The sequence below is a fragment of the Chanodichthys erythropterus genome, chromosome 22, assembly GCF_024489055.1.
Source record: "Chanodichthys erythropterus isolate Z2021 chromosome 22, ASM2448905v1, whole genome shotgun sequence".
In the NCBI taxonomy this organism is placed as follows: Eukaryota; Metazoa; Chordata; class Actinopteri; order Cypriniformes; family Xenocyprididae; genus Chanodichthys; species Chanodichthys erythropterus.
In genome coordinates this window covers 6,169,710-6,191,893 of record NC_090242.1, presented here as the reverse complement: position 1 = coordinate 6,191,893, position 22,184 = coordinate 6,169,710, and the positions used below count along the sequence as shown (strand labels likewise).

The 22,184-nt window shown below is 37.6% G+C and overlaps 1 protein-coding gene across 1 annotated transcript in view; it reads left to right on the top strand.

The window, feature by feature from the left end:
- Positions 1-22,184, top strand: part of gabrb4 (gamma-aminobutyric acid type A receptor subunit beta4) — a 37,378-nt gene that overhangs the window by 13,452 nt on the left and 1,742 nt on the right. Inside the window, exons 3-6 of the mRNA XM_067375451.1 lie at positions 12,751-12,833; positions 16,571-16,708; positions 19,648-19,800; positions 21,580-21,836. Of these exons, the coding sequence (XP_067231552.1) occupies positions 12,751-12,833; positions 16,571-16,708; positions 19,648-19,800; positions 21,580-21,836 (631 nt within the window). The remainder of the gene's footprint in view (positions 1-12,750; positions 12,834-16,570; positions 16,709-19,647; positions 19,801-21,579; positions 21,837-22,184) is intronic.

Sequence of the window (22,184 nt, the reverse complement as noted above, 5' to 3'; positions counted from 1 at the left end):
CATTAGGACACATTTTCTAAAGCACAAAATCACCTGTGCCCCTATTTATATTATCCTTTGATTCTGATTGGTGTGCCATCAGTTTTGCTACTTACTGTTTACTCAAGTATAAATGTCCGATATATGAGTTCACATTGTGATGCTTTATTTAATTATATTACATGTTTGTGTTTTATGAATGAGAACATGGTTAAACCTGTGTAAAATGAGGGCATTTTGAGAAATTTGTCTTTGTTTTGAGAACTGAATGAATGGGGAACTGAATCAGTGTGTTAGCAATGGAGAAAACTGTAAATAAAGCACATTTATGGGTGGTGTATGCTCCTTAGCCACACATAGAAGCTGCCATTCGAAACGTTCCAGAGCTAAAAACAAATACAACCCTGCATGTTAATTATAGGACGCTCACAGTGAAATGTAGAAGGCAGTGTAATAGCTATGTTACTATGTTACACCCATGCTCCATTACCTAATTTAACTCCACTGACATGTGTATGGCGTGTTCACTGCTATCGTCTTTCGAGGATATATACACTCACCGGCCACTTTATTAGGCACACCTTGCTAGTACCGGGTTGGACCCACTTTTGCTTTCAGAACTGCCTCAGTTCTTTGTGGCATAGATTCAAAAAGGTGCTGGAAACATTCCTCAGAGATTTTTGTCCTCATTGACATGATATCATCATACAGTTGCTGCAGATGTGTCAGCTGCACATCCATGATGTGAATCTCCCATTCCACCACATCCCAAAGCTGCTCTATTGGATTGAGATCCGGTGACTTTGAGTATGGTGAACTCATCGTCATGATCGAGAAAACAGTTTAAGTTGATTTAAAGTCAGTAAATGTATCATTGTTCAATTTCATTACATTTCTCTTTCATGTTGCACCCTTTCCCCTAGACAGGGCGTAACATTTGTGACATGGTGCATTATCCTGCTGGAAGTAGCCATGGGAAGATGGGTACACTGTGGACATGAGGGATGGACATGGTCTGTACCAAGAAAATATCCCCCACACCATTCCACCACCAACAGCAGCCTGTTGATACTAAACAGACTTTTATCAGATAGAACCAGTCTGGCCATTCTCCTCTGGCATCAACAAGGCATTTTCACCCACAGAACAGCCGCTCACTGGATATTTTCTTTCTCTCTCTCTCTCTCTCTTTTTGTTTTGGACCATTCTCTCTAAACCCTAGAGATGGTTGTGTGTGAAAATCCCAGTAGATCAGCAGTTTCTGAAATACTCAGACCAGCCCGTCTGCCACAACAACCATGCCACGTTCAAAGTCACTTAAATCAATCAGCTTTTTCCCCCCATTCTGATGCACAGTTTGAACTTCAGCAGATCGTCTTGGCCATGCCTAAATGCATTGAGTTGCTGCCATGAGATTGGCTGATTAGATATTTGCATTAACGAGCAGTTGAGCAGATGTACTTAATAAAGTAGTCAGTGAGTGTATAACACTACAAGAGATGGGAGGTTTACTTTATGAATGTATTTCACTAATTACTTGCTTTATGGTAACCTAATACAAATATTTCAATACTGAAGTAATGTAATCTGATTACTTCTCAATTTGCTCAAGGCCATATATACAAATAAAGAGAGAAAAAGTTAAAAAGTACATTTGCATCATTTTTTTATTTTTCTTTAAAGCTCAAATCATCTCACAAAATGTAACGTAAATCTTTCATAAAGACATTATGACATACATGTTTGGATTCATGAAAATGTTCATATTTCAACAAATGTTACTTGGTACTAGCAAAATTTTTGTAGCTGAGAGTTGAAAACTGTTCAACTTTGGGTAAAATACAATGTCGGTCGCTCACTTTTTACCCTGCCATCCAATCACAGTGGATGAGGGGCGGCACAAATGCTACACCGACCAACCATCCTACTTGTACAATGACTGAACAGCAATGGAGAAGTTAAAGGGTTACTTCAGGATTTAGCATTAAGCTTTGTATTAGTAGAATACCACTAGTATTTTCAAATTACCATGCTTTCCCCCTTCATATCAGCCCGAGATGAGAGATTTATGCATTTTTATTCTGTAAAAAAGCCTCCAATGATGCAAAAAATGTCATTTTGCGTCATCGGAGGCTTTTTTGGCCAGAGGCTTAAAACTACAGCCAGTAATAGCAGGTAGTTCCACATTTTTTCACCACACCCGTACATATGCGCGTTTGAAGTTACTCACGGACATATGGATTTTATCAAAAGTGGGTATCAATTATATTTTTAAGCTTACAGTAATTAACTTTATTTTGTCTGCACTACATCAGTCGTTCATCTCACAAATGTATAGGTCTCTGCAGTCATCTCAACCAATACAGCAACAGGCTTTTGTGGTAACGTTAGCATAAATAGACTAACTCAGTTTTACAGAACAGTGGCTTTACTTTGATAACTTATATGCAACTTATATGTAATTGTCTATCTAACTTTGCTAAGTTTGCAGTTTTGCTGCTACCTACAACACTACATATAGGCTACTGTGTTATCAGTCTAGTATCAGCGAGTCTTACCTCTAAGCGAATGTGCTTAGTGCCAGATGCCCAGGCTGTTCGTCCTCTGGGAAAGTGAATATCGACGGTATCGCAGTGTCCTTCAGAATGGTTCTCTTCTTTGCAAGGATATTTGGTTCATAGTCCTCGTGCTTGAAATGGAGACTACATATTCTGAGGTTTTTTTTAGGTTTTCTATAACAGTGTCATCTCCAAACTTCGGGTGTTTGATGGCCCGCAGCCACTGTTTACATCGCTCCAAATCTTGGAAAATGATGGAAACTTACTTGTCCTTTCCTGGTTTTGGGTGTACATCCAGGTACAAAGCAATTTAGCACAATTTCGCTGTAAATGTATGAACTAACTCACGATTTATAGAATTAATATGTAACAAAGCAAGCCTAGTTGTTTGAATTTTCCTGGTAATGCCGCCTGTAACCGATAGGCGAGGTTTGGGCGTGGCCTCGCAAGGGCAGCAAAACAAGTGCATTCTGGGAGTTGTTGTCTTTCATCCACATTAGTCAAAAATAGATTTTCTGCCTTTTTTTCAGTCTAGAAAGCTCCAAATTCAAAAATAATTTCACATTTCTACTACATAAATTACCAATTTTAAATACACATTCATCTTTCCAGGGGTGAAGTACCTCTTTAATATTGCTGATTATTGCATTTTATATTCAATAATATTCTTCAAAATTAGATAATAGTTACAAATTACTGTCTGGCATATTCCGTATCATCATAGCAACCAAAGCGTCTCAGCTGAAAAATTGCTGTGCATCCAAAGCGCTCTCAAACGCCACCAGCTGGCCGTTTTCAGAAGAGCCCCTGACATTTTTTTAGTTGGCTAAAAATGCTATGGCGGACACGTTAACTGAATGTTTATTGTTAGGCATATAGGCAATTAGTACCTTGAGCATTTCTGCAATATACTGGAGCCAAACTTGAGAAGGGAGTCCGGAAGATTCCTGGACAGCGTTTAAAAGCAGGCGTCTATCAGTGGCTCCCGTGTGTATCTGTTTAAGCGCTCGTTGAAGAGCATCATTGATGTCCATTTACAACTTGTTTTTGAAGTGTTGATCACTGTAGCCAGACACAGACATATCTGTAGAGCGCGTGAACACAACGGCCAATCAGAGGTGTTTAAGAATCCACTCAATAGAGCTCAAAATGCAAGGGGGAAATGCTGGTATAAGTCACAATTTTTTTTTTTTTTTTGAGTACTGACTTGGTACCGAAGTCGGTACTTTTGAGAACACTAGTGCAAACACCATGACAGAGTGTCGAGTCCACTCAAAAGGGAATATCTCAGGTTGCGAATGTAACCATGGTTCCCTGAGAGAGGAACGAGATGCTGCGTCATGTTGCACATCCTGGCTACGCCTGTCTATCTTCTTCAGATAAATTTAATCTGTCGATGCACATTTCTGGTGTTTATTTATGGACTCCATATGTTCAGCCAATCAAATTGCTGTGTCTCATTCCCCTCTCAGGGAACCGGGTTACATATGTAACCTGAGATGTTTCTATCTTTAAATAGAAAGTAATGGCACAAATTTCATGCAATAAAAGCATGGATATATATATATATATATATATATATATCTATATATATATATATATATATATATATATATATATATATGTATACTAAATGAAATGCTTTATTACAGCCTTTCCATGAATATCTTTCATTTTTAATAAAGAAAATATTTTAATTTTATTTTAATTCTTTTTTTCCCTCAATTCAAATTACAGTTCTGCATCCTGTTTTGCAGGTTTGCAGTTTCATTTCTGTCTGAATGAAAAGCGCACAACACAATACAGTTATGTTTTTGTGACCTGATTACATAATGACCCAGGTTCTAAATGTACTTTGTCGAATGAATTGAGAAAACTAGCCATTAATATTTCTTACCAGCCGTGAAACTGTACTGTGTTTTATTTTTTTATTCATAAAGTGCAATATTTTTGTCCTTATCGCAATATGATTATTTATCGTTTTTCTTGCATATTAGTGACAGACAGAGCAGGTCATTTGTCACTTGTAACATCATAGACGAGATGAGTCAGTCTCCATCTTTCAGCAAAATGGCAGCTGTCTCGAAAATGCGTAGACACATCATGATTTTTCTGCTATTATATTCATCTTGGTGGCTTAAGGTAGATATCACATATGTCTTGTCGCATAGAGTTCAAGAGAATGCTTACACAGTGTCCTAACCAGACAAAATGTGATAAGAGTCTAACGAATTTGCTTGGTCTGTCCACAAAAGACAAAATCAATCACAAATCACAGCCAGCTGTTAAAGCTCCTCCCTCTTCTGGAAAGTGTGCCAGGAGCAGCAGCTCATTTGCATTTAAAGGGACACACACAAAAATGGCATATTTTTGCTCACACCCAAAAGGCAGATTTGACAAGCTATAATAAATGTCTTCTTCACAGACACATTCTGGGGACACAAGAGACTTATTTTACATCTTGTAAAAGGGGCATTATAGGTCCTTTATACATTTTGAAAGTGGACCTAACCAGGATATAGACTTACCTTGTGCATTGTGTTTATTTAACATTGAACTTATTTTGAACTCAGAACATCCTTTAATCATTCAAAGTTTAGAAATGCTTGGTGTCATAAGCTGTTCTGTTTACATCAAGCATAATATAATAGATGTGGCAGGTGTATATTTGCCATATGGAGAGTGAATGTTTTGCATTCAGGAACCAGAGAAAGAAATTTGATGATGAGTGGAAAAGAGTGAAATAAATGTTCTCAGCAGACGAGAACTTGACTTTCGCCATCCCTTGTCACTGGCTTGTTCACTTCTTCTCCTGAATCAAATATGACACGAGCCCCATAAGTGGAAGTGAGCAGAGACGTGTCTTAAAGCTCACGATTTCTCTCTGTTCCTCAGTGCATTTAAGAATGAAAATTCATATTTCAACTGTGACCATAGTGAACCTGACATTTTTAAAGCAAGATGCCCCCAAAATGACCTCTACATGATTATTTTGGATAATGTATTATGGCTGGCACTCCAGAGCAGGGATGCCTGGTCCCAGAAAAATGTTCAGCCCAAAATTAACTCAAAACCTTCCCAAAAGGAATTAAAACTAGTCCAATTTTTCCCCACATACAATCACAGTTGGATTCTCATAAAGACCTGGAGCAATCATGAAAGGGGACTAGAGTATTAATATTTCAAAATGGACCCAAAATCACCATAAAAGTATCATAAATGTAGTCCATATTACTGCTGCCTTAGGTATTAGTATGTAACATTCACAGGTACAAAAACATACTTTTTTGTACATTTGGATAGATGTACAATATGTACAGTGCATATACATATTCATAAATCACATTGAAATACAACATGTATTACAACAAAACCTTTGTCGCAACGCTTCTAGAGGTGAACAATGTTGACTTTTGTAAAGATTGTGAGATTTGACAATTACAATCGCTACTTTTTTTTAGCTACAGCATACTGAGAAAATGTAGTTTGTCCTATGGCAAATAAAATTAATATTACTTGTTAAGTACTGGTTAAACAATTACAAAAAAAAAATATTCCTTTTAAGGTTTTAAAGTGTATTCATGTTTAATGCCAGAAGTCACACTGAACAGAATAAAGAGTTATAATTTCAAATTAAGTAAATGGGTGAACTCTGTTAAATGTGACTGAAAACAAAAACTCGATCCTAAATTCAATAGTATCAATCGATTAATCCCATGAATTCAGTATTGTATGTTTTATTATCCACTGCAGACATAAGAAAATTTTCATGTGGCACAACTACACTTTACATAAAATACATTGGATACTCATGAGATCACGTTGTCATCCATAGATCATAGAAATCTATAAGAAGATACCATATTGCTATACACATATGCAGAATTATCTCAACATACTAATAAACTAAATCCTGTGAAAATTAGCTGCTAAAGAGAGATATAAACATTTGTCTATTTGAGACGGTTGATCTGGTTTCATAAAATCACTTGCATATACATTTCAGTGTACATTTTGTTTAATGCTCTATTCTCTCTAATAATCATTGTCTGTTTTCATAAATAAGTCTAGACATAGTCATGCTAGCCATGCGATGGACTGGCCATCCGTCCAGCTTGTTTCCCTGCCTACGGCCCAAGACTCTATGCATCCCAGCGGCCCCACTTAAGACAAGATGGAAGATTTGGAAAATTAATGAAAGGATGTTTTTATGCTTGTCAATATGTGGTTAAGGCATCTGCCAATCAGTCATCTTCTCATAAATCTATTTCATAGAGTGAAAACTATCCACTAATGCTCTTTGTTACTTCATTATGGGAGTGGAGCTTTGACTGCTCTATCTGTCATTATACTTTAAAAGCAAAAGCAGATTGAATAGAAAATGTCTAGCACCAGCATGTCAGCACTCTCAATGATATACATACAGTGTGTGAGTGAGTGAGTGAGTGAGTGAGTGAGTGAGTGAATGAGCAAATGTGTGAGCTAGTGAGTTAGTGAGTGAGTGAGTGAATGAGAGATTGAGTGAGGAAGTGAGTGAATGAGTGAGTGAGTGAGTGAACGAGTGAATGATTGAGTTAGTGAGTTAGTGAGTTAGTGAGTGAGTGAATGAGTGATTAAGTGAGAGATTGAGTGAATGAGTGAGTGAACGAGTGAAGGATTGAGTTAGTGAGCTAGAGAGTGAGTGAATGAGTGAGTGAGTGAGAGATTGAGTGAGTGAGTGAGTGAGTGAGTGAATGAGTGATTAAGTGAGAGATTGAGTGAATGAGTGAGTGAATGAGCAAATCTGTGAGTTAGTGAGTGAGTGAGTGAGTGAATGAGAGATTGAGTGAGGGAGTGAGTGAATGAGTGATTAAGTGAGAGATTGAGTGAATGAGTGAGTGAGTGAACGAGTGAATGAGTGAGTGAGTCATTAAGTGAGAGATTGAGTGAGTGAATGAGAGAATGAGTGAAAGAGTGAGTGAGTGAATGAGTGAGTGAGCGATTCACTCATTGTTAAGTGAAAGAGCAAGTGATTGAGTGAGTGAATGAGTGAGTGAGTCAGTGAATGATTGAGTGATTGAGTGAATCAATGAGTGATTGAGTGAGCGAGTGAATGAGTGAGCGAGTGAATGAGTGAGTGAGGGAGCAAGTGAGTGAATGAATGAGCGAGTGAGTGAATGAGCCAGTGAATGAGTGAACTAGTGAATGAGTGAGTGAATGAGTGAGTGATTCACTCATTGAGTGAAAGAACAAGTGAGTGAGTTAATGAGCGAGTGAGTCAGTGAATAAGTGAGCGAGTGAATGAGTGAGTGAGTGAATGAGCGAGTGAGTGAATGAGCCAGTGAATGAGTGAGTGAGTGAGCGAGGGAGTCAGTGAATGATTGAGCGAGTGAGTGAATCAATGCGTGAGTGAGTGAGTGAGAGTGAGTGAGTGAGTGAGTGAGAGTGAGTGAGTGAGTGAATGAGCGAGTGAGTGAGAGTGAGTGAGCAAGTTTAGTGAGTGAGTGAGTGAGTGAGTGAGTGAGTGAGTGAGTGAGTGAGTGAATGAGCGAGTGAGTGAGTCAGTGAATGATTGAGCGGACTGAACGAGTGAGTGACTGAGTAAATTTAGTGAGTGAATGAGTGAATGATTGAGTGAGTGAATGAGTGAGTGACTCAGTGAATGATTGAGCGATTGAGTGAATCAATGAGTGATTGAGTGAGCAAGTGAATGAGTGAGTGTGAGTTAGTGAGTAAGTTTAGTGAGTGAGTGAGGGAGGGAGGGAGCAAGTGAGTGAGTGAATGAGCGAGTGAGTGAATGAACTTTACAATCATATCAGAGGGTCTCTCCTTAACCATATCCGATGTGCAGGATCCACCTGGATGATTCGACAGCAGCCACAGTACAATGGTGCACGTATACTCACCACACACTGACTATGGGTGGAGAGGAGAGAGAGTGATGGAGCCAATTCAAAAGAATAGGGATTATTAAGAGGCCATAATTGATAGGCGCGTGTGGAGGGAATTTTGGCAAGGACACCGGGGTTACACCCCTACTCTTTACGAGAAGTGCTATGGGATTTTTATTGACCACAGACAGTCAGGACATCAGTTTAATGTCTCATCTGAAGGACGGTGCTTTTCTCAGTATAGTGTCCCCATCACTATATTGGGGCATTAAGACCCACACAGACCACAGGATGAGCACCCCCTGCTGGCCTTACTGATTCATCTTCCAGCAGCAAACTAGTTTTCCCAAGAGTTCTTTCCACTGACCTGAGACATGCAGAAACTACCATAAACAAATAATGTGAGCTTTTCTAACTTCTAGAGTCTTGACAGTCAAGTGGGCTTGGACACCCAAAAATGAAAATTATCCCATGATTTACTCACCCTCAAGCCATCCTAGGTGTACATGACCATCACAATCGGAGATATATTTAAAAATACCCTGGCTCTTCCAAGCTTTATAATGCTAGTGAATGGCACGATTTTTAAGCCCAAAAAAGTGCATCCATCCATCATAAAAGTAACCCATACGGCTCCAGGGGGTTAATAAAGGCCTTCTGAAGTGAAGCAATTGGTTTTTGTAAGAAAAATATCCATATTTACAACTTTATAAACTAGAATAACCATCTTCAAGCAAACATCCTTACGCCAGTCGACTTATGGCTGAAGCGTAACTTCTGACCCGATGCATGACATTTGACGAATGTGGAAGCACAGTGGATAGAGCAAAACAAAACACTGGTCACAAATTAATTTTTAATAGAAATGTTGGAGGATTTTATATATAAGAGTAGAGGAGTTTGAGTTTGTTGCCCAGCCTTATTTGTTTGAACCGCAAGAGGCATCTACTCTCACCTACTCCTATGTCATAGGTTATGCTTCCGCCATAAGACGACTTGCGTATGGATGTTTGCGTACGGGATATCTTCATATCTGAATAGCATGGAGGCATGGGGGTTTCTGTATATACTGGCAAGCAGCTTTTGCAGTATCATCATTGGCATCCACCAAGCCACTCCCTAGCAACCAAACAGAGTACTCTAGCAACTGTCTCTGCATCAGAAAATCGTATAGAAATGGGTGTTGGCTCTTTTGACTCATGCTAGCAAACAGGACTTCCAACATGCTATACATGCTAGCAGTGAATAGCTACATGCTAATAGTGATTAGCTAAGTGCTAAAATATCCCTGCGTTCCATTCGGAAGGGCTCACCCCTATGCCCTAATCCCTTCAAAGGGTTTACCCTCTGGAGTGAGAGCTTCGAAGGCATAAAGGGTGTACACTCTAAAAACTGCTGGGTTAAATGTGGACAAAACCAGGGATTGGGTTGTTTTCACCCAGCCATTTTTTTCAACCAATTTTCGATTTATTTTTTTAGCCAGCAATATAGTAATATAGTAAAAGGCATGTTTTTGCTTACCCCCAAATAGGGGCAATTTGTGGGGTATTTTAAGCTGAAACTTGACCAGACCAGAGACTTAAGGCCCAATCCCAATTCTACCCCTTACCACTTCCCCTTTCCCCTTTGTTTCGCGCGTTCACGTGAAGGGGTAGGGGTGTCCCAATTCTCATTTGGTTGGAGGGGAAGGGGTAGGGGGAAGGGCCAGGTAGCCCTTCAAACGAAGATTTTTTCGGAACCACACTTCAGACGAAGGGGTATGATAAATTTCCAACATGGCTGACCAAGCGAGCAGAGAGACCCATAAATGTAAGTATTTTTTTTTTTTTCGGTAAACAGTATTTTAGTAATAAATAATCACTTGTTTTATGTTGCCTTTAATCTTGTGTTCATGTATACGGTTATGTTCTCCGAAAAAAGATTTGATGAAATCGCTATGAAAACAGTTCGCTAATGTTTTTTACTTACAATATTGTTTATATTTTATTGAAACCCGCGTTGATTTGACAACATAAATTCAAATCCGGTGGCAGCTAACTTGTCTTTTTGCCGCATGCCTCATTAATGTATTGTTTTGTTGTGGTTACGTCCATAAATACGTGTACCTTACATGATATAAACAAAACGTGCATTCAGTTTGCATGCTTATTCATCAGTATTGTATGTTCTGTATCAACCAGGGACTCCTGAGGAAACACGCAGGTTCGTCTCCTTTGTCTTATGCGAAGAACTGAAGACAAATGCAAAAAAAATAGCTTTCGCCCAAGCAACAGAGATCACTACAGCTATCGATGGCATCTTAAAAGGCCAATTCACACCGCACCAACAAACAATTTTTTTAGCGCGACCCTTTTTATTAACGAGACCCATAAGTGGTCTACCATGTAGCTAAACAAGCCAAAACTAATTATTAAAAATGAAACTGAAGGTAAACCTGCGTTGCTCTCATAGTGGTTAACGTTACCTCTCTCTTTTGGTGAAGTGGAGCAGCTGCTCTTGCTCAATGGCACGGATTACACTATGGACTATTGTACCTTTTGTATATTTTATTTTTTTAACAGTATTTTATTTTTTATAATGAACAAGCTGCGATGTCAGGTTTCCACTGCTTTGTTGTGTCTGTGTGAGGCGCGGGCGCGATCAAACAGCTGTCTTTGCAGGGGACTTGCCTCATCGTCATGGCAACAGTTCGTGGCCAGGTCAGATTACGTCAGAGTTTGTTGCCGTCTGTTGGAAAACTGTTCACACCGCGCAGACATTCCACGACCCGACAAACACCGATTAAACATGTTCAGTCGGGTGAAAACCGACTCCAACAGACGCCAACAGGGGTATCACACCGATCCAACAAACTCCAACAGATGAGTGTTGTCGGTGGGGTATGAATTGGCCTTTAGAAGTGTGTGATAAACATCGGCGCATCTATGACGTAGGAGCTAGCGACGACTTATGATGACGTGTAACGGTCTAGTAGTGGTGTCCCATTTCTTAGGGAAATATTTTCAGCCCTACCCCTTGACACTCTGTTTCAAGGGGCAAGGGGAAGGGGTATAAAATAGAATTGGGATTGGGCCTTACATTACATCTTGTGAAAGAGGGCATAATAGGTGCCTTTTAACCCAACCTGCTGGGTTTGTCCATATTTTACCCAGCTTGGTTTGTTTTTAACCCAGCATTTTTTAGAGTGTAGGGGTCAAAAAACCTATTTTTTTGGAACTCACATCTGCGTCATCTTAACGAGACAATCAAAGAGGTGCCTTCGTCTTTTTCCCCCTGGTTAACTCTTTGTATTAATACGCATTCATTTACTGTAGTAACATTATAAGCTACTGCCGGTCTTTTACTTTAAATATTTGAATATAAGTACAATGTTGTTTTGACCATAATAATGTACCCAATCTAACTTGTAAAAATATTACAGTAGTATAGAAAAATACTATACATACGTTTATAGGTAAATTCGAACTCCAAGTTTCATGTACCCATTCTGTGACTTCAAACAACTTCCCTGTGCAAAGGATCATGGGGGCCCAAAGTGTCCATCAGTTGTACCCTTTGAAATCTTTCATTCCGAAGGGCCCTTTGAAGTGGCCAGTTTTGAACACTTCGGTTTGGAACATCCCTTCAATATGGCGGCCATGATTGTTTTCACTCCGAAGTGCCCTTCGGAGGGCGATATATCCTGTTTGGAAAGCACCGTCAGTCAAAAACCTTAACTAAAACATACTAGCAACATGCTAATCATGTTAGCACCATGTTAACAACATGCTAATCAGGTTAGCATCATGCTAACACATTCAGACAACATGTTAATCATGTTAGCATCTTGCAAAAACATGCAAGCAACATGCTAATCATGTTAACATCATGCTAACAACATGCTTACCATGTTAACAACTTGCTAAAAACATGTTAGTAGCATGTTAGTAGCTAACAATAATAGAATTAGCATCATGCTACCAACATGCTACTCACATTTTCTTCAGAAAATATTCATATCTAGTTTTCCTTTATCATACATTCCAGGACATTACAGGAATAATAAAAACATGCAATATATCTTAGGTTGCATCCAAGTGAAAGAAAAAAAGAGACGTCAAACACCATTTCCCTAGCAATGATTGCATTTTCCCCTTTTTTATTTTTTCTTAGAATAAGAGAATAGATGGCAAACATTACTCATGACTCAGATATTCACATGGCACAGTCAAGGCTAAGCTATGATTTCCTAAAGGTTACCAAGGTAACAGTGTCTCTCATTCTCTTTCTACTCTTTTTTTTTCTCTACCCTCCTTTCCCCTGTATTTTTCTTTTTTCTTTTTTTCTTGCTGTACTTTTTCCAGAATAACCACTACAGCAGCCTGCATGATGGACCTGAGACGGTACCCCCTCGATGAACAGAACTGCACCCTGGAGATTGAGAGCTGTAAGTGAAAGGAAATGTGAACGCACACACACATAGGCTTTGTTCGAAATGCAGTACTAGAATACTGAATACTGCACCTATAGAGAAGATAATATGTTCTACACACTTGTCTCTGCATACAGTATGTTAAAAAATATGATAAACAGCAATGTGTGTCCAAACGTGGCAGTACTGTAGAGCATACAAGAGATGCCAAACAAGGAAATCAGGAACCAGAAGATGATGTCAAAGAACCTTTTTTTTTTTTTTTTTTTTTTTTTTTTTTTTTTTTACCCAGTCATTCAAACAAACTGTCAGAAAACAGAAAGACAAAAGAATCATAATTAGAGACCTATCCCGGCCAGAGGGGCGTGTGAATGTATGCATTATAAGGGAAGTTTGCAGTAGACAACAGACTATAACAGACTGGATGCTTAGAAGATGTAATTCAACATCGATTAATGTTTTAGAGCCTCCTCTAAATAAAATCACAAAAATATTTAATTACACGTATAGTTTTAGAGATATCCTAAGATTTGAAACACAACATGGTAAGACATTGTAGTTGCAAAGTTACTTGTAGTTAGTAAAATGTCTAAAGTGGACCATTGAAATAAAGTGTTATCCAACAAACTGCCAAGTGCGTTCTTTCAAATAAGACTACAATTATACTTGTAGTGCCAAGAATGGCAACACTTTATAATAACTTTCATTAATACAGCATTAACAAACATTATATAATGTTTAACAGATCATTAGTTAATATATATTCAAAAAGCTACAAGTACGAGATAATGTGCTTGTAAATATTTACTGAAGAATTTGATTAAAATCTTTGATTCTTGTAAATTAAAATTGTATTAAATATTAAATTCAAATATGATCATGCATTTAATGACATTTCTAAGCATTCAAAACCACATTAATAAATACTGTAAGCAGTTAATTAGTGTATAACATTTGTTAAAATCATTTGTAGTTTTTATAGTGCATGATCATATATAAATTGAAAGTTTAATAACATCTATAAGCATTTTAATTTATATTAACTAATGATTTGCATCTCATATGTGTTGCTATGTGAATGCATGCTAACTAATGATATGCTAATCATTATATAATGTTTGTTTATTAATGAAAAATACCCCCCCCCAAAAAAAAGGGTTAACAGTTTAAAAGAACAATTTTGAAGAAATAAATCATACTAACATGATAATCTAATCTTAAAAAGTATCAAGTTCCCCTACGCTGTGCAAACGCCAACTCTTCCTCACATTCTGAGCACATCACCTTGAAGAAATCGTGACCGTGAACAACAGCAGTTTGAACTCGTCCAGCTCATCAATTTCACTATTGCTTCTTATCTCTGTCACACTCCACAGATACCTAATGTAAGCAAACATAATCATTAAGCCCATTTAGAGCAATCATCCAGATCTGCCGTCCTGCCCACTCTGTCTTTGGGTGTCAGTAGTGATAAATGCTCTTGGAGGGGTTTGACACTGAGGGCTCGTGGCACAATTGACAGACGTAGGTAAGATTGAATGTGTTTGCCGGTTCATCAATGAGGTGCCCTGCACTATTGATCGGTCAGTCGTACCAGGATGTTGTGCCCTGTCCATCACGGGTACATCAGTGGAGCCCAGACAAATAGCTAAGGTCATGTTTCGAATGATTTCGCCATGTACATTGTTCCATACTTGCTGTTTTTGCTCGTGCAGATCGATGGGTGAGTTGCTACCTGCTGAGGCATGAACATTTTTTTTTAGATTTGCTTGTATCAACATTTCTTTACTTTTGGAACAATAATGTTTGCTATTCCAATAACTGAATGCGTTTGGTGTCACCAACCGCACTGTAGGCCTCATTCATGAAACATGAGAAGAAATTTCTTTGTAAATGGTTCCTACATAAATTGTCACAATCAATATAGAAAAAGTTTGCAAAAACATTCTAATGTAAATTGTTGAATTAATTGTGTAAACCATTCATAAAACTTTTCTTACGCATATAATTGGTCTCATTTAATACAAAAATACTGTTCAGAAAACCATTTTCACATAAATGACCTCATTCAATGCCTTAATTTTGTGCTTAGCAGAATAAAGTTTGGTGTAAATTGTCTGTAAAATCATTCTTACATAATTTAAGAATGTTTTTATGAAACATTTGCACTGATTTTCTTTTTTTTTAATGATACCGAGCTTCCATGTTATATATATTTCCGTATGGAATAGTAGAGATAGAGAATTATTATTAATATTCAATTCATTTCATTTTTATTTTAGAAATGTTGACGTTCAGTATTTCACGACAAACTATTTCTTGCAATAATCTCTCCTCATTAACTATGTTTCCATCCAAAGGTGCAAATTTAACTTATGCAAAACTAAAATAGCACATAAAACATTTGCGAATCAAGCAAATAAAGTTTCCGTATAGCGAGACGAAGAGAACAACATTATCACTTCCTTTATTTTTTTTTTTTATACAGTCTGGAGCAAAGCATGCTGGGAATTAAAATCTGCTGCAACTCAATCATGTTAAGTTCAGCTTACTACCATCAAATTTTGAGTTCACAACTTTTTCATATTAAGTTCAAAGAACTTTCATTATTATTTGAGTGAAATGAACTCATTTCATTTAATTAATTTCACTGTTCAGTTTTACAGTGAAGACACTGTGGGTCTAAATTACTTGCGCCTCAGAGCGCGCAGATGAAACGCAATAATGATATCCCGAAATGTGGACAAAATTAGGTGGATGGAAACATAACTACTGTGACAGCTTATCACACAGGAAAGAGGAAGCACACGAAACACTCATCAAACACAAATGTGTGCAGCGACCCACTAGATAGCAAACAGCAGAACCATTTACTGTTTGCAATTAATGACATATAACGCAGACAAATTTACACATTGATCAGTTTGTCCTGCACCTTCTGTTAGGTTGCGCAGTATCACTTCATAAAACAACTTGTTTGCTAGATGTATGTCACATATAGTTCTGGGCTTTTATTTTGAAGTTTAATCACAGTTCCTGTTTGTCATGTGATTACTTGCCCTCATGTGATCATGTCATGTGCTTCCCAGTTCATGTCTTGTTCTTATGCTGCGTTCACACCACCTCATATTTACCGGAATCTTGAGATGACAACATGTGATGTTATATTCGGAGCTGTTCACGTCCTTGGACTGGGAATTATGCGTTTCCATGGCACCACTATCAACGCCTATGAATCTACAGCGGTCAGGTGGTACAGCAGCCACGTGGTACATCTGGGAGCTTTCAGAAAACCCCTAGCTTACAAGCTGTAATTACGAGCTCTACGAGGACGTGAACGCTTTTTACAAGCTAGAATCTCGTAACTACAGGAAATACGCAGGAAATATGCACCTTTATTGGTTGTTCAGGTCATGTGTTTCTCTGTTCTGTTTTATGATTGGTTTATTATCTTGATTATTCACAGGTATTTCTTGTTAGTCCTTAGTCTTTATAACCCGTTTTTGGTGAGTCTAGTCAGTTCAAGGTTATGTTTAAGTTTATGTTCATGTTATGTTCTCAGTCAAGTCAAGTTCTAGTCATTATCTTGTTTTGTTTATCTGTAATTTGTTTAATAAACCGCACTTGGGTTCGGACTATTCACCTTTAGTGGGCTACATTGCAATGTAATACTGTTGTTGACCAGTGCAATGGTTGTATCTATAAATTCTATACTATGTGAACATTCATTACACTTTCTGCCATTTCTGCAGATGGGTACACCACAGATGACATTGTGTTCTTCTGGCAAGGAGGGGACAATGCTGTAACAGGTGTGGACAAACTGGAATTGCCTCAGTTCTCCATCGTGGAGCTACGTCTTGTGTCCAGGGAAGTGAGGTTTACCACAGGTATGGACGATTCACTTATGTGCAAAATGGCCCAAATACTGTACTTCACGTCACTTTCAAAGCAACCTACATTGCAATCATGGTATCTATTTGATCAGTTTGTGTTTTTCCTGGGAATTTAACCCATTGCTAGTGTCATTGTTTCAAATCATGAACAATAATGTTAAAGATCGATGTTAGCAGTTGGGGTTTTTGTAGCTCAGCTGCCGTTCACTCTGAACGTTCTTTTTCAGGACCTAGTAACATTCCTAAGATCAATCCCAGAAAGCGTTACGTTTGAACAAAATGTGTGATGTTACGTTAGATATCATGTAGTCTAGCGTAGCCAGATCTTCAGACTGACAACAGAAGGTCTGGAGTCTATCTCAGCTTTCATTGGCCAAGGACCGCCCAAGGGGACGTTTGACTGACATGTAACAAAACCAATCACAGTTTGTTTTGTTCTGCGTCATGTTTAGGAGCACGGAAATGTAAAGTCGATGTCCCTACAATAACAGACCGGCGTGTATAATAAATTATTCATTTAAGAACATTGTGCAAGTTTACTGCAACAATGGAGCCGGACACTTTACATAGTTTTGAAAATCCAGCATTTAGTTGATCCTGGAAAACGCTCGTTGTCACAGTTGTAAACAGGACTGCGTTCCTCTTCCATGAGGAGGGTTGGCGTCACAGCATTTGTTTCTAGGTGGACCGTTAAAGAACACGACACACGCATCTCCCAGACATCCTGTAAAATTCAACCAACCAGATGACGACTTCGAAAATCCTGAAGTGTTTCCAGATAAGTGTGCCTTGCATCAGATGTTCAGCCAATGATCCATGGGCGTGACGTCTGAGGCTGAGACTAGTTATCATGTGCCTGTTTGCCTCGGGGAAGAAGGAGGATAAAGACTGTATACAGACAAAGACGTGAACAGGAGTGATACAGTGACCAGGGAGCAATCACCTTCCATGCAGGCAAAAAAATAAATAAAAAAAAGCTGTATACTGTACATGATGGAATTATTTACAAAAAATAAATAACCAGGGCTTCTTGGCAATACATTGGATGTTACTTGTCTTTATAGGACTGTTGTGAATGAAAGCACAGAACAAGGGAAGATCTGGCAGTGTGAATGAACAAAATCATGCAATTCCAAAACAGTTACTGGAACTTTTCCAGAATCTCTTTGTGAAAGGACCATATTAGATAATTCAATATATTTTCTACAACAATGTGGATTTTAATTGCAGGGAGAGCCTTACATTTACATTATATAAAACCAAGAAAATCTTATATAAATATAATTCTATAGCTAAACTGCAAGTCTGTCAATCTGGCGCTCAACCTGTGAATCATTTCAGTCTGACAGTTCATGTAAATCAAGCAGTTCACATAAAGTGATGTATCAATTTATTTTGTTAAAGTGCGTCACATGGCAAAATTTCATGAGCAAAATCCAGTCATTCCAATAGAAATCTATGCGATCAGGAATTTTAAGGGTGAAAGATTTGACAAATTTTTAAAGTTGGTCACATGATTTATGTGCGAGCTGTGATTTATATGTCACTCTGCTATTAACAATAGACAGTGGACTTTTTTTGCCCATGAAGTTGTGTGACCGCACCTTAACACCACTTATTGATGGAAAATGGACATTGTTTTAGAAAATCATTTTAAGTGCATTTGCCCTTAGGTAATTTCATGGAGAGATCCATGGTGAGGTGTCCGAACAAGTGTGAAAAATAAAAAATAAAAGCGCTATTATTGATTTATCAGTTTTTGCGAGCTGTGATTGGCATCAATTGCAACTCATATCCAAATGCTATTTAAGTTACAGCCTGAAGTTATTTCCCTTTCTCTATGATACAATTCTAGCCGAAAGGCTTCCAAAGGAATTTGTTCCATTGCATCTTTATCCAAAAAATTAAGCCCAATTGCAGGGAGATTGGAAATGCAGGGAATTAACAATTTCACATTATAAATTCACATCAGTACATTGAACAAGTCAATTAATCATGCCACACCTGACATTTAGCTGCATAGTTTTTAAACAGGCAAGTGCAGGCTAATCTTGGAAAGGCTTTTTGAAACTTAACTATGCTGCTTACTATGGAAGCTTGTTTTAAAAGATAATTGAGACTTTTTATCTTACAATTCTTACTTTTTTTCTTCACAATTGCGAGTCTACACCTTGCAATATTGGCTTTGGCTTCAATTTTGCTTGCGATTGCAAGTTATAAAGTCAGAATTGCAGGATATAAAATTGCAATCACAAGAAATAAAGTCCGAATTGTGAAACTTGCAATTTAGATTTTTTTTCTCGCAATTGTCAGATTATATCACACAATTCTGCCTTTTTTTTGTCACAATTCTGACTTTTTTCTCAATTGCGAGTTTATATCATGCCATTCTGAGGAAAAAAAAAAGTCAGAATTGTGAGATTAAAAAGTCAGAAATGCCTTTTTTCTTTCTTTCTTTTTTTTTTTTTTTCAATGATGGAAACAAGCTTCCATAGCTTACAGTTTTCTTAATCTGCACACCAGATTTTACACATTAATGTGACATGCTCTTCAGTTACTCCCCCCCTCCCCCCTCAAATTCCCTGTATTGAAGGGCTAAATGGGGAAAAAAAGACACTGCAGGTTTTGTGACAATTCTCAAAGGGACGCAGACATTGCCTGCTGAGAAGGGGGTTTCAGAAAAATCTGCCATGTTTGCGACTTTCTGCCATGTTTAATTGGAATGGAACTAGTCCCTGGGAAGGAATCCATTGCTTTGGGGAAATTAAATGCTCCATCTGAACAAATGGGAAAATGACTATCTGTTGTCAAAGTGCAGACTTTGACAATTGCAAATTGTAGATCTATTTTTCCTGTGCTTGCTCTTTTGTGTTTCCACTTACATGTTGACATCTCTTTTTTTCGGCTTCTGCTGTGTACTTGTGTCTCCCCAGGTTCATACCCTCGGCTGTCGTTGAGTTTCCGCATCAAAAGAAACATAGGCTATTTTATCCTGCAGACTTACATGCCCTCCATCCTGATCACAATCTTGTCCTGGGTCTCCTTCTGGATTAACTATGATGCCTCTGCTGCTCGTGTGGCCCTGGGTAACCTTTAGCTTTTGTTCAAAAAGCATCCTGTTTTTACATATCAATCATTTTGAATGTATTTTACTCCAAATATTCTTATATACATCTTCTTGTCAACCATGATTAAAGGTGTTACCCTTTCACATGACCTACATGAGTGTTCCCCAATGCAATAAACTTATGTGATGCTCAAAGTTCAAACAGTTTCAACTTTGACTCCATTTGCCACTGAAAAAAAAAAATGCATTGAGTATCATTATATGAGTGATGTAGGTACAGAAATTAAAACAATATGGATTTGGACTGATCTTATATGCAGATGAAGTATTTCTAAAATGAGAGAACTGCCAGTTTGCGTTCTATTTATCTCACTTACAATTGCTTAGCTGGCAAAGAACTCTTTTGATTTAAACTTTTTTTTTTTTTTTTTTTTTTTTTTTTCCTAAGGTACTGTATGGAAGCTTGTTTCCGCCACTGAATAAAAAATAAAAAAATGTATCTCACAATTCTGATTTTTTTTTCCTTGCAATTCTGATTTTTTTTTTTTTTTTTCTCAGAATTACATGATATAAACTCTCAATTGTGATAAATAAAGTCATAAATGTGTGATATTAAGTAGCAATTCTGACTTTTTTATGAGTTGTCTCGCAATTCTGACTTTATAACACGCAATTGCGAGTTATAAAGTCAGAACTGTGAGACATACACAACTGATAAAAAAAGTCAGAATTGAAATTTTATATCACACATTTCTGACTTTATTTCTCTCAATTGAGTCACAATTACCATTTTTATTTTTTATTCAGTGGCAAGTTAAAGTCAGAATTGCAGGCTATAAACTCGCAATTGCAAGAAATAGTCAGAATTGGGAAAAAATGTCTGAATTGTGAGAGATAAACTCGCAATTCTGACTTTTTTTTCCTGCAATTGCAAGAATATATTCCACAATTATGACTTTTTTCCACAATTATGACTTTTTTCATGCAATTGCGAGTTTATATCATGCCATTCTGAGAATAAAAGTCAGAATTGTGAGATGTAAACTCGCAATTGCAAGAAAAAGTCAGAATTGTATTAAAAAGTCAGAATTACCTTTTTTCTTTTTTAATGGTGGAAACAAGCTTACATAGCTTACAGTTTTCTCAAACCTCATACCAGATTTTAAACATTAATCTGACATGCTCTTCAGTTACTTTTTCCCCCCTTAAATTCCATGTAGTATTGAAAAGCTATTGTGAGTTATAAAGTCAGAACTGAGATATAAAATCAAAATTGCGAGTTATAAAGTCAGAATTGCATGATATAAAGTTGCAATTGCGAGAAATAACATCAGAATTATGATATAAACTCACATTTCTGACTTTTTCGTGCAACTCTGACTTTTTCTCACAATTGTGTTATAAAGTCAGAATTGCAATTGCAATAAAGTCAGAACTGCGAGTAAAAAATAGTTTATATCTCGCAATTCTGACTTCTTTTCTTAGCTATAAAGTGAGTTATAAAGTCCAACTCAGAGGAAAAAAATACTTTTTTTCTCAAAATTACAAGTTTATATCTTGCAATTCTGACATTATAACACGCAATTGTGACATTATATCACATAATTGTGACTTTATAATTCAAACTAATATCACGCAATTCTGGAACCCATAACAGTAGACTGCCATGTCTCATAATTCTTTTTTTTTCTTCTGTTTTTCATGTCTTATTTCCAAAAACAGGGGCGTGATGTCCATGGTCCATTGTAGCCCTGTTTATTCACGGTTTATCCAAATGAGTAACATGGCTTCTTTGCAGGTGTAACTACGGTGCTCACTATGACAACCATCAACACCCACCTGAGGGAGACCCTCCCAAAGATCCCCTATGTGAAAGCCATCGATGTCTACCTCATGGGCTGCTTCGTCTTTGTTTTCCTGGCCCTGCTCGAATATGCCTTTGTAAACTATGTGTTCTTTGGACGAGGACCCCAGCAGCAGAAAAAGATCAACGAGAAGCTGAACAAAGCCAACAACGAGCGCCCCCGCTATGAGGAGAAGCGTCTGAGGGAACAGGTATGCAGGATCTCTTGTAAACTATTTATAACGGTTGCACAGTTCATTTTTGTGCTAATTAAAACCTAATTTAATTGAATTTAATAAGCGTTGACAATGTTCATGCATGTCTAAATCAGTACGGATTTGTTTAGTTTGTAAGCAGAACAACTTCACTCATCAAAATAACTATTGCCTGAATGAATCGCTTCACATCACTGCTAAAAACGAACATTCAATAGCCCATTAACCATCACTTTACTTAATCAGTGACGTATTTCATTTGATTGAAGTTGCATTTCATTATTAAGAGAGGTTCCTCTTGCTCGGAAAGTTACAAATTACATTGTCATTATGTTATCAGATTCT